At 43.2% G+C, this 12,446-nt stretch overlaps 1 protein-coding gene across 1 annotated transcript in view; it reads right to left on the reverse strand.

Annotated features, from left to right (window-relative positions):
• LOC116488294 (calpain-13-like) overlaps window positions 1–10,625 on the reverse strand; it is a 39,885-nt gene extending 29,260 nt beyond the window's left edge. The window contains exons 1-3 of the mRNA XM_032185776.1: window positions 10,389–10,625; window positions 2,220–2,289; window positions 1,295–1,413 (exon numbers count right to left, since the gene is read on the reverse strand). Of these exons, the coding sequence (XP_032041667.1) occupies window positions 1,295–1,413; window positions 2,220–2,289; window positions 10,389–10,625 (426 nt within the window). The remainder of the gene's footprint in view (window positions 1–1,294; window positions 1,414–2,219; window positions 2,290–10,388) is intronic.
• Window positions 10,626–12,446: the final 1,821 nt, after the last annotated feature.

Genomic DNA, 12,446 nt, shown 5'->3' on the forward strand with positions numbered 1-12,446 from the left:
TAGCCCTTTGTAATGCTGAGAGGTAATGTTCTCCAGATCCAGAAAGGAAAAAATTATAAGCTATAATTTTTATATTTGTATACAGTATGTCTTGTTTGAGATTCTTCTGAGGACTGGTAGCTTAGCCTGTGGATGGCAGTAAAATATCTTTGATGGAATAATTGAAAGACATTGCCGAGAAGGCATTTCCATTCCGAGTAGATTCCTCAAGGGTTTACTGCTTGAGGAAATCCAGAAACAGTGACATTGATTTGAAGGTGTGATGACATTTTCAAATATTGTAAAGTATTTATATTGCTTAAGAGTTAAGGATTGCTCACAACTTATCTTTTCAAAGCTCTCATGAAAGAAAATCTATCTTGTATCCTTTTAATGTGTTTTAAGCAGTCTGGTGTCCCTTCAGCTGGTTTGTCTCTTATAAAAGCACCCCTGCTTGCTAGAAATGGGTCAAGACAGAAATATCTGGCATTCTGAAGGGCAAAGGAACAGAGCAAAATTTAGACTGCCTGCAAGATAATCCTCCTGGTGCTGCTCCATGAGAGCTCCAGGGGGTCAAAGAAGTGCCAGTGCCAGAGCTCTCTGCGTATAACAGATTGTGAAAAAAGGGTGATGATGAATGGCCAAGGAATATCCTGATTCTCTCTACCTCCAGTTTAGCTTCTGGAGGCAAGTGCTTTTAATCCTGTGAGATACTTGGCTGATTCAGATACAAGAAACCAGGGCCTGACTGCCAGTATCCCAGTCACTCACACAGGAGATTCAGAGAATTTCAGGAGTTGGTAGACAGTGAAATTTACTAGAGAGCTTGCTCCTCTCTCTGAATTAAATCTCCATTCGTCTCATCTGTTTCCCAGGATTTGTAATTTCAAGTAAATACCACCAGCTAAAAGGGCAAACTGAAGTATATTGGAAAATAGAAAATGTCAAAATAGATAAAAACCACAGGTGCATTGACAGTCACAATAAAAAGTCGAAATCAAAGCAGACTTCAGAATGTCTTTCAAAACATGTATGTGCACAGATCTGTTCAAACAGCTGGTAGCTGTAGCTCTGGAGTTGGGCATAAGTCATAACTTTCAGAAAAGGGCTTCAAATCCCCTGAAGTTTGATAGTACCACCTGGAGCATGAGAACCCATTAGAAAACTTGGGGTTTTCTGAAAAAAATCTGAATTGGCTCTCAGCACTGAAAAACCAAAGCATACAAAGATGTCGAGATCTGGGACTGCAGTTTTGACCCCTATGTAATCCAACCAGCCAAACGCCAGCAGTACCAATACAACAGAGAATACATACCCGGAAATGGAATATCCCAGCATAATCACTCTGGAATCCTTGGTCCTTTGGTAAAATATTTTCCAAAAATCGCTTCTGCATTGTCAGGGAGCCCAGGGCAGCCAGCACCCAGCAGTCACCTTAAGGGAGAGAAGAATCCAGTACATTCAGCCAGTTATTTACAGTTGTGGATCACAATTAACTCCTTAGAAGAGCACACTTCAACATCTAAACATCCAAGAAACAGCTTGCTAAAAGAAAACAGCAATCTTCTGTCTTCCTTCTCTGCTCCCAAAAACATTGAAACACCAACCAACATTCACCAGAAATGAACCCTGATGCAACTCTAGCCATCCTTTGCTACCTCTATAATCAACTTTTGTGGTCGAGACCTGCAGTCTGGAAAGTGGTTTAGGAAATCTTCAAGCCTATCAGTTGGGGTGAGAAATGGGAAGACATTTATTTCAGTCTCGGAGCAGAGCTACTCACAAACACAAATATGATTATGAGCTGGGAGAAAAAGACGGAACTGACAATGAGCTGCAGATACTTATCTTAGTGTCATAGAAGATGGAGAGAAATATCAATAGAAAAAAAAAAAAAAAAAAAAAAAAAAACAACAACCACTGAGAATGACCATGTGGAGACATTAGGATGAAAAGAAAATGCAGTCCTACACGTGTTGGAGCTGTGCCTACTTAGTAACTGTGTTTCACCTTTGTACTTGAAGCTTCTGCATGTAACAGCTGCTACATTTGGGAATCCCATTAAATATCTCCAATAAATTGTGTGGGGATTTGTGGGGGTCTGGAGTGACCCACACTAATTATTTGTTTACTGCAGGCACCATGGTCCATGCCTTTCCACCAAGAACTCAGAACATAGCAAAGCAACCACAGGTTATCGGGTTGTGCCAATCTTTTCCTAAACAGGATCATAACCTTACCTATGTGTCCTTGAATAATATCAAATCTGCTAACTCCATCCATGATCAAACAGGGATTTCTTCGAAGTTCCTGGAAGAAAGAAAGTGCTGAGAACAGTGTGGGTACCCAGTCTTTGCCAGCAGCATGTTCCCTTGCAGAGCCCCTCATTGGATTTTCATGTGAGCTTCTCTGATGCTACCAACACCTTTCAGAGGGCTCTGGCCTCAGCTGCCAAACCATGCAGTTTCTTGGGGGACAGTTACACAGAGCTTTCCAGGCAGACTGGAGCAGGGACTGTACTTCAGCTCAGCATTGGATCTGTGCAAGTTTTATGCTCTGAGCTTTTCCACACAAGACTCATACAGATCTGCTGGGGCTGATTTTCATCACTTTCAGTGAGGAAGAGTGCTTAATCTCGAGCTGCAAAATCCCACAGACCTGGACAATTTATTTTTAATTCAGGGAGAATTTTCTTTGCATTCTTTGAGAGTCTTGTTTGGTCAGTGAAGGAGGAAACATTTCAGAGTTTGGTCTTGTGCACAGAAGTGTAAACCATCCTCCCATCTGCCTCTGCTATTAGTCTGGGATGTCTGAGTGCTTGGGTAGGATGTTCCTGAGCATCCCCCGTGATTACCCTTGGCACACTCCCAGTGAATAAGGCTCTGTTTTGAAAGAGCATTCAGCCTTAAATAAGAGAGTCACTGCACACCAAAGAAAATTAAGAGATAAGAGGAAAAAAAAAGCCTCTCACTGAGAAAATTAATACAGCAGCTCTTCCTTAAGCAGGCCCTGGCATTTCTTCTGCCCAATCAATTTGACATGCTGCACAAACATGAGACCAGCACAAAACAGGACTCACATGTTTGCATGAGATCAGCATCAGCAAATGCTGTCAGTTTTCTGAAATGGCTTCACGGTGATCAAACCCTTCAAGAAATTTCCCCATCTGGAGAGAGTTCTACACAGTATTGTCTCTCCAGGCTGGCAGATGGATCATGCTCCCATTGCCTTGGTGACACCAGGGAAAATGGTCTGGGTAAGTGTCTTTCTTGATAGAATGGGGACATGCTGCTGTCACGCAGCCATCCACGCTTAGTTGAGGAGTTTGGGGATTTCCAAAAAGTGATTTATTTTGAATATTGTGCACTACTCTGGGTTCCATAATATAAAAAGACTGTTAAGGTCTTTGAAAGTGTCCAGAGGAGGGCAACAAAGCCAGGTAAAGGGCTGGAAGTTATGTCCTATGAGGAGTGGCTGAGAACACTTAGGTTGTCTAGTTTGCAGAAAAGAAGGCTGAGAGGCAACCTCATTGCTCTCTCCCAATTCCTGAGGAGAGGACACGGAGACAGAGGCACCAATCTCTTCTCCCTGCTAACAGGATGTGCGGGAACAGCACAAAGCTGCACCAGGGGACATTCAGAATGGATATAACAAAAAATTTCTTTATCATGCAGGTGGTCAAACAGTGGAACAGGTGTTCTAGTGAGGTGGCTGATGCCCCATGTCTCAGTTTTCGAGTGGCATTTGGACAATACCCTCAGTAATATGCTTTAACTTTTGGTTAGCCCTAAGGTCATTAAGCTAGAAGATCTTTGTAGGTCTCTTCTGAATGAACTACCCTACCCTATCCTGTCCTGTCCTATCCATGACAGGAACAGCATTTGGAAATCTGGGCATACTTAACTGGAAAGAAAGGGAGGAGAGGTAGTTTCCAAATTTCTTTTTTTCTTTTTTTCCTTCCAAGAAAATGCAGCAGTTATAAAGCACCAGAAACTGTTGCCTGTTATCGCAAAACCTAGCTATGTGCCTAGCTACTATGCCCATAGATGGGCAGCCTTTGAAATTCACTAGCACTCAAATTGCATGAAAAATACAGAAACTACATATTTATAACTGTCCAGAAATATTGCTCTGTTTCTCTGAAAAAAATATAATGAGGCCTTGTAGCGTTTTCCCCAAGACTCTTCCACTTTAGTGCTGTGTGATTTGGTATGCTATTTGTAGAGAAGAATTTTGTATAGAACATGCTTAGCACAAGTAGCTAACATTGCTGAAGTCTAAGGCCATAGGCTATTGAATTTTTACCCAGTTACAAGAAAGGCCACAGAGCCCACTTGAACTGGAAGATAAGAAGGTAAAGAAGACTATATTGACAGACTCTGCAACCATCAGCAGATCCTACAGCCCCGAAAATAGGAGAGAACAGCTCGTCTAGAGACAATGAAGGGAACCAATCTAGAGAAGAAAGACCTCCAACCCTGATATTACTATTGGTCCTGTCTATTGAGTGAGGGGTTGGGAATGTACAGTGTAAAGGCATAATTGCATAGGGATTTCTTTGTTCGGGGACTCTTGAACAGCTTGAGCTGTTGCTGTAACTTTAACTCTGCAGAAGTGGTGTTTTTTTGTTGTTGTTTGTTTTGGTTTTTGCTTATTACCATTGCATAAACCTAGAACTGAACCCTGTTATTGTGATTGACTCTTGCATGATTTCCATAACATTAGCTTGAGGGGGAAAAAGAGTGATCTCAAAGAGGCACGTGTTCTCTTCTCATAATATCTACTAGTCCAGCAATGAGGGCAACCATATGGGCTATAAATCAACTGCTCTGTCTGATCTCATTCCCCAGGAGAAACCTATCATCACTTGTTTTCCCTGGCCCAGTGAAGATTTCATTACATATTGCAGCACTACAGGCTTGGGGCAGAGTGGCTGGAAAGCTGTGCAAAGGAAAAGGATCTGGGGTTGTTGGTTGATGCTCGCCTGAACATGAGCTGACAGTGTGCCCAGGTGGCCAAGAAGGCCAACGGCATCCTGGCTGTGTCAGGAATAGTGTAGCCAGCAGGAGCAGGGAGGTGATCGTCCCCTGTACTCAGCTCTGGTGAGGCCGCACCTCGAGTGCTGTGTTCAGCTTTGGGCCCCTCACTACAAGAAGGACGTCGAGGCCCTGGAGCATGTCCAGAGAAGGGCTACAAAGCTGGTGATGATCCGTGTAGATGTAGGGCACATGCAGATATATGCAAAGGACTCAGTCTTACATTTCTGTGGAAAATTGAAAGGCTGGGGTTGGATTTACTGGGTAGTGTAAGCCAGTCTGATTGCAGGCTGCTATGCAGTATGGTGGTCTGGCCATGGACACATTTCCACCAGACTTTCCTCTGATCTAGCATAATGAATCTGAGGATTAAGAGGGAGAGGATGACTCTTTGCAGAACTGCCGCCCTATCAGATCAAGATCCCTTAACCCAGCAACAAATTCCCAATCCTGCTTTTGTTCCCACCAACTCCTGCCACAGTACCACATCTTTCCCTTGCGCTGCTTCCCCTGCCCCAGCCCCAGCTTCCTGACACATCCTCACCTCACTGGCCAGGGTGTTCCCTCTTTAACAGCACGACAATTAAGAAAAATAAAAGAACCTGTTTATCAGGGAGGAGGACAAGGAGTAATGGCTTTAAATGAAAAGAGGGTAGATTTAGATTAGATATAAAGAAATTCCTTACTATGAGGGAGGTGAGGCACTGGAACAGGTTGCCCAGAGACACTGTGGATGATAGGTTTTTCATTTCTTCCCTGTGCCATTTGGGCTAAATTTTTAGATTAACTCCAAATTGACATCTGTTTTTTGTTGTTGTTTTATTTTTTCTTTTTTTCCCCTGAATAAAAGCTCTTGTTTTCACCCCTCCAGCTACAGACACGCCAAAACTGATGCAGTAGGAACTCCAGCTCAGCTTAGCTGTGTGGAAAGATCCTAACCCCAACACAATTTTTTATATGTCCCATTTTGGTTTTGTCAGTTTCTGTTCTCAAATTTTCTTAACATTGAAGTTATTTCCTGGAAGTCTCTGGGAATTAAATGAAATGCCGATAAACAAAGCATCATCAAAATCGTGCAGTATCATGATAAGTGCACTATTCCTGGAAGAGGATTATATTTGCTCTGCAAAGGGCAGAAGAGAGGTAAAAATGTGACCAAGCCCTTTTGCAAAGTGACTGGATCAAATAACAAATCACTTTGATAATTTAAAGAATTTAAGTAGTGAATCCAAGCAAACAAGCATTAGCTCAGACTATATGACTTTCCCCAATATTTTTTAGATTTTTTAATTGCAGTAGCACAGTTCCCTGAGTCTTTGCTAAAGGAACAAGGTATGACTCTTGCTGAAGTCCTTGTAAAAGACACTGTTCTTCCCTTCTCCTCACACCAGATATATAAGACATACTGAGAAGTCTGTGCCCTGATGCTATGAAGAGATTGTAACGATGCAGAGGAAACTCACATTGACTACTTCAGAAGTGCATGACCACCATATACATTACCACCAGATATGAAGACTCAAAACTCTGAACATAATCGGCAATTCTCTTGGCAATGCACAAGGTAAAATAGATGGAACGTGTTGCTCAACTGCTATATTGGATCTGGAACAACAACAGCGCATGTAATTGCTATCTGAAATTAAATGCACTTAAATAACAAGATCCTATACGACTCCAAAGATGGAAGCTAAGAGATTAATAGGCTGAAGGTGCCATTTTTGTCACAGGTACATTCCCAGACACTTTTTTTTTTCCTGTTAGAAGGAGCCAATGGTAGAGGGTGAGAAAAATAGATGTGTGTTAAATTGGCCATGCTCTATAGGCAGGATGCAACTACACTAACAATCTGGGACACATATTCTGGTATGTCAAAGTTCCTTGGGGAAATTACAGGTATCTTTTTGCCTATCCGTTTAGGTAGTTTAAATACCTTGGATCATATTTCCTTACAGCTACCATCTCAGTAACTTAAGAGCAAAGAGGGTATGGACATTTATGTATGTGCAGACGGTGTCTAACTGACACAATTCTGCAATTTTAAAATTTAAAATTATGCACTTTTATTCTTAACACTGTAGCTGTCCCCCTTCTTCCCTGGGGAACAGCTCCTTGTGCTTGCCTCCCAGGACACACCAAGCTGAAACAGAATTTAATTTACTTCTTTACTCTTGACTGGAGGCATCTGCAGCTCTGTCAATGAAAAGAAACCTATTTAGCAATTCTGCCACTGCTCCATTTTGCTGGCAGTTGGATGCTGGTCTGTGATGTCACTGTGATGCAGCATAGGCACCATGGTGACATTGGGGAAACTTCCACCACACTCCTTAGGCCACGGGTGGCTGCAGCTGCACTGCATCCCCCGGTTGGGCAGGACAGAGCCCAGTTGGTTGAGGAAATGGCTACGGACAAAAATTTCTGTCCAACTAGAAAAACAATTTCAATGGAGCCATCTTCAATGGAAACATCAAATGTTTCTGTTCAGAACAAGCCCTTTGATTTGGCAGTCTCAGCTTCTCCTCAAATATGTGATAAAAGAGCAGCTCATGATGCTGCCCTGGGAGCTATAAAAGAAGAAAACATGAAAAGTGTACATCTCAATTTTTCTGAGGAAAGCTCTGGCAAAGCCAATGACTTGTCACCCCAATCCTTTCTGAAAAAACTCTGGGAAATTGTTGGAAGTAATCGGTTTCAGTCCCTTTGGTGGGGTGACAATGGGAACTGCATAGTGATTGTGGAAAAACTCTTCAAAATGGAATTGCTGACAAGGAGAGGTCCTCTGCAAACTTTTGAAATCGATAGCATGAAAACTTTCATTCGCCAGCTTCATCTTCATGGATTCTGCAAAATGCAATGGGATTTGACAAGATCTTCCTCATGTGATGAATTTCTAGCTGATAAAGGAGCAGTCTCTGCTTTTAGCAAGGTACGTTAGTCCCCCTACCTATGAAATACCTCTCAGAATGTGTTAGTGGGATTGGTATCCAGCCAGTCCCAACTGAGGTGGCCTAAAGTTGGTGGTATTTGGGTTTCCAAACCAGTTTTTATGCTTTTGAAAATCTTACATTTCTCTGCTACACCCAAATGGCAAAAATGCAAAAGTGGTTATTGCTTAACAGAACCGTGCCATACCATGTTAATCACATGGGGCACATTTAAAATGCCCCCGAGTGTCTTCAGTGTTTGTCTTTTGTGATTCTAATTCTTAGCTATCGTATCTTTTTTTTTTTTTTTTCCAGTCTTGAAATGGTGGTAACTAACTTTCCTCTTTTGCATTTTGTAGTTACTCTTCTACCATAACCCCTATTTCAAGAGAGACTATCCCCATCTGTTAAGACGATGCAAGCGAAGTAAAGTGTGAGTGTAAAAAAAGCTGAATTTTCACTGGAACTGGCTTTGAAGGAAAGCCACCTGAGAAGAAACTCACTGAAGACATAGTCAGGCCCTGCTTCAACAACGGTCAGTGCAAGGATGAATCCTTAGGCCCCATCCCTTTTTCCACAACACCACAGCCACACCCTGGTTGGCATCCAGGACGCTGCCCTGGGAGCATTCTGCTGAAACTGCTGCTTCTCCATACCACACTGCACCCCACAAGATAGTGTTTTTCCACCAGGGCTGGGACCAGATAGCAGTACTGCAGGTGACAGGGTTGGATATCAACACTATACATACTAGAGGAAGTATATATGATAGGTACCAAGTGAATAGAGTGTAGTAGTTCTAGGAATAAACTGTCTGAATAAAAAATATTTTCTGGTTTCTGTTCTGTTTCTAGTTTCCTTTTCTTCAGTTTGACAGCTACTGTTCCTACACCCTAAGTATGGAGGTTGCCTTCAGGGAGACTGTTTTGCTCCAGCTCAGGGGAGACAAAGACTCCAGGCACTAGCACCACACTCAGTAAACTCCAGCAAAACAGCCATGTGTGGCTAACCCAGTTGCTTTACCAGTAGCAATGGATACACAGCATTGCTATTCAGTGCAGTCTGATGATGGAACATCAGGTCCTAGGATAAGAAAGCTGGCTATGTATGTGATTATATGTCCCAAGTTAAACATTCATATGCCAAGTGAAGATGACATCACATCAGCCTGTTAAACCCGAACTGGAAAACAGCAAGCATCCTAGTTACTTTGAAATAACTATTGCTGCATCTATGGCTTGGATTAGAGAAATCAGAGCTCTTTAATAGAATTTGGGAGCTTTTCAGATTTGCATAGTCATCTAGAAACAGACAAAAGTGGGAACTCTAGCTTTAGTAAGGTTCACAGGCAAAAAAAAAAAAAAAAAAAAAAATCTTCCTAAATAATGTATCTAATGAAGTCATTAATGTTACAAATGCTAATGCAGAGAGGCAGATCTCTCTTTTACTGAGCCAGATATTGCATATTTCTAGCCTTGTAACATGGTCTCCATTAGAAGACTAGAAAACCCCTTCAAAAACAGACTGGAAGGACAATCTTGCAATTAGCATGGTGGCAGAGTGCATGGCATGTCAGATCTGCTCCTAGTACCTCTAGGTCTATGGGACAGATCCAGAGGCAGTGAATGTCCAAGATGCCTTCGCAGCAACATCCCTCTGAGAGATGGGTTTAGGCAGATGTGAGGGAAAGAAAATGCAAAGAAGGCTAGGTGAGAGTTTAGAAGACTGAATATATATATGTATGCTTGCCTTGTCCAGGGGAGAACTGTAGCCAGAAATTGGCCCTGTAACTCTAGAGAACTGGCTGGCCCAAGATCTGACAGGCCAGTGGGCTGGCTGCCTCCTGTGGAAGTGTATCCTCACAGCCAACAAAAACCTGCACAGAGGTGTTGGCCATGGGTGAAGCCACATGATCCTGTAATGGTGGAATGTCAGAATCCACACATTTAACAGAGCAAGAAAGAAATCTCAACTTAACTGACTTAGGTCACTACTCAGTTAAAAGCAATTAAAATTGAGGAAGCTATTTGTTTCCAGAAGAGAGGCAAGTCCAGGAATTGAAGGGTCAGCTAGAGATGACAGAAGAACCTCAGCAGAAGAGTTGCTCTGCTACCACCCACATGCTCTGGGCATGAATGGAACTTACGATCTCTTCCATGGGCTGCCTGCAAACTTCCATGCTTGTTCAGGTGTTTTACAGTGTCCTTCTCCTTGCTGCCCTGCCCTGCAAAGGGCAATTCACACTGGACATACAGAGGAAGATGCTGTAAAGAGGTTATCTTCCCTCCACACATCCCACACCAAGGTCCCCTTCTTTCAGTGTTGTGCTTCTAGTACTTCCCTGCTTAGCAGAGACCTCTTCCCCTCACAGTGAAGGTTTCTACCCAGTGGCCACCAGCACTCCCATTCAGCAGCAGTGCTGTGAAACAACCTGGCTAGCATAACTCACAGTTGGCCTCCTCCACTCTATTTGCTGCAGCTGGTCCTCTGGGAGCAGGCTGGCACCGATGGAGCTGATGTGAGCAGGGAAGGTGTCATCCTCAAACAGCCGGCCTTGGCTCAGACACAAGGCTCGCAGGTGGCTGAAGTCTTGATTATTAAATCTTTTCAGGTTCTGGAGGCTTCCTGTTGTCCCGGCTGTTTGCCAGCCTTCCTCCGACCTCAGAGCAGAGCTGGGATTGAGCATTGTGGACCCTTCCTGCAAAGGAGAAGAGACACAGATGACCATTAATTGCCCAGTACAAAGTGGGGAGCATGTGGGAAAGCAAACCCTCGCCCAAGAGGATGCTGGAGTACACAAAGCTGAGGGCAGTCACAGTGACAAAATCCTTATTAGCTGGAAATGCCTGGGGAAAGAGGAGTCGTTAAATCCCAACTGGTTTATCTCAAATCAGTTCTGTCATTGCTATAGATTTGATTTTGAGTCTTCCCTGAGGACAGAAAGGACAAAACTCTTACTGAGATGCTGTGTTAGTGATGAGGTATATCTGCAACTCAAGCAAGCACAAGCTGCAGGATGGAGCAGGAGCTTCAGACTCCTTCAAGGAGGAGGTGTGTGCAGGGAGTTTGGTCAGAAGTGCCCAGGACTCTTCTGGCCATGGATCGTGTCTGGGCCCAGGGCATCTTTTGAGTTATTTTATTTCATTTCAGCAGGAGTGCCTGATGGTCACTCCTTGTGAGAGACCTAAATAAGGCAGACACTTCCCTTTCCTCGGGATCTGTTCCAACCACCCCAGACAGATTGGTGGGATGGCTTTCTACCAGCTTCCACAGATACTTCATCAGACTCCCTAAAGCTACAATGCTGAGACAGGACTGAGCTGCAACATCCAGACCTTAATCCCACCTGCACTACACGCTCACAAAGTTGTGCTCCAAGGTCTGGGGTTAGTGGAATCGATAGGTCACAAGGAGTGACCTCTTGCGTTTAAAGCTGTGATTTAGAGTGTCTGAACTGAACTGCAGGTTCCTATTTAAACTGGGGAGTCATTGCATGGCATCCATTGATAATCCAGTCTGAAGCATGTTTAGATCCCTCCTTGTTAAGTGTGTACATTTAAGGTACATTTCATTTAGGAAGAATGAACATTTCACATATACAGTGAATCTCCAGACCAGCCAGACTTGCTATTATATCTGCTAGCACAGCTACAAAAGAAGCCAAGAGATAGCAACTCCACTGGGGACTCCTGCTATCCACGACCTGCTTGTGCTCCACAGGGAGGTAACACATCTTCCTCAGAGACCCTGGACTGCAGAATGGGAGGGCTTTGGGGAGAGAGGCTTAGGAAGGTAGAAAGCTTGCACATTTGGAGGGGCAGCAGCACTGGAGCTTTAAAAGAGCAATTTTCTCTGTCTAACCAGCACAGAGGTTTTCAGGTGCACTCCCCAGAGCCACACAGATGTACAGAGACACACACGTGCACCAGCTCCTGGGGAGCTTCCTTCAGTTAAAGAGCTCTGCTACGGGTTTCAGAGCAGTAGTAGAGAGTTTGTTCACCCTGTGTCACAGAGGACATTTTTACACAGATCTGATGTATCAGCAATTTAAGATTTATTAATTCCTTTACAGTAAATCACAAATTAGATTGCATAATTTTGTCTTCAGTAGCACTTAAACATCAGTTAATCATTACCCTATTTAACAGAATAATTCAGTAGTGTTTGCTACAATCGAAACAGTGACTTTAAAGTTAAAGATTCATAAATGGCAAGGTTCACATGCAAGACTTATGGCAAGGTATTAGCAGTTTCTGTACAGCGAGCAATTGGGGATTTCTGTACAGCAAGGGATTAGGGATTTCTGTACAACAAGGTATTGGGGATTTCTGAAAACTCAGTTGTGCACTCAAGAACTTTTCTTCTCTTGGTGAATTACTCAGCCTCCTCTGTGTCAGTGTACTCAGTAGAAGATCATTGAATCTTAAGAAGCCAGGCCTCTAGTGAATGATTCTCTTTTGTCTGTGTTGGCTTATACAGTGGATGATTATTGAGCCTCGTGTAGTCT

Source organism: Aythya fuligula, chromosome 3 (genome assembly GCF_009819795.1).
Source record: "Aythya fuligula isolate bAytFul2 chromosome 3, bAytFul2.pri, whole genome shotgun sequence".
Taxonomy (NCBI): Eukaryota; Metazoa; Chordata; class Aves; order Anseriformes; family Anatidae; genus Aythya; species Aythya fuligula.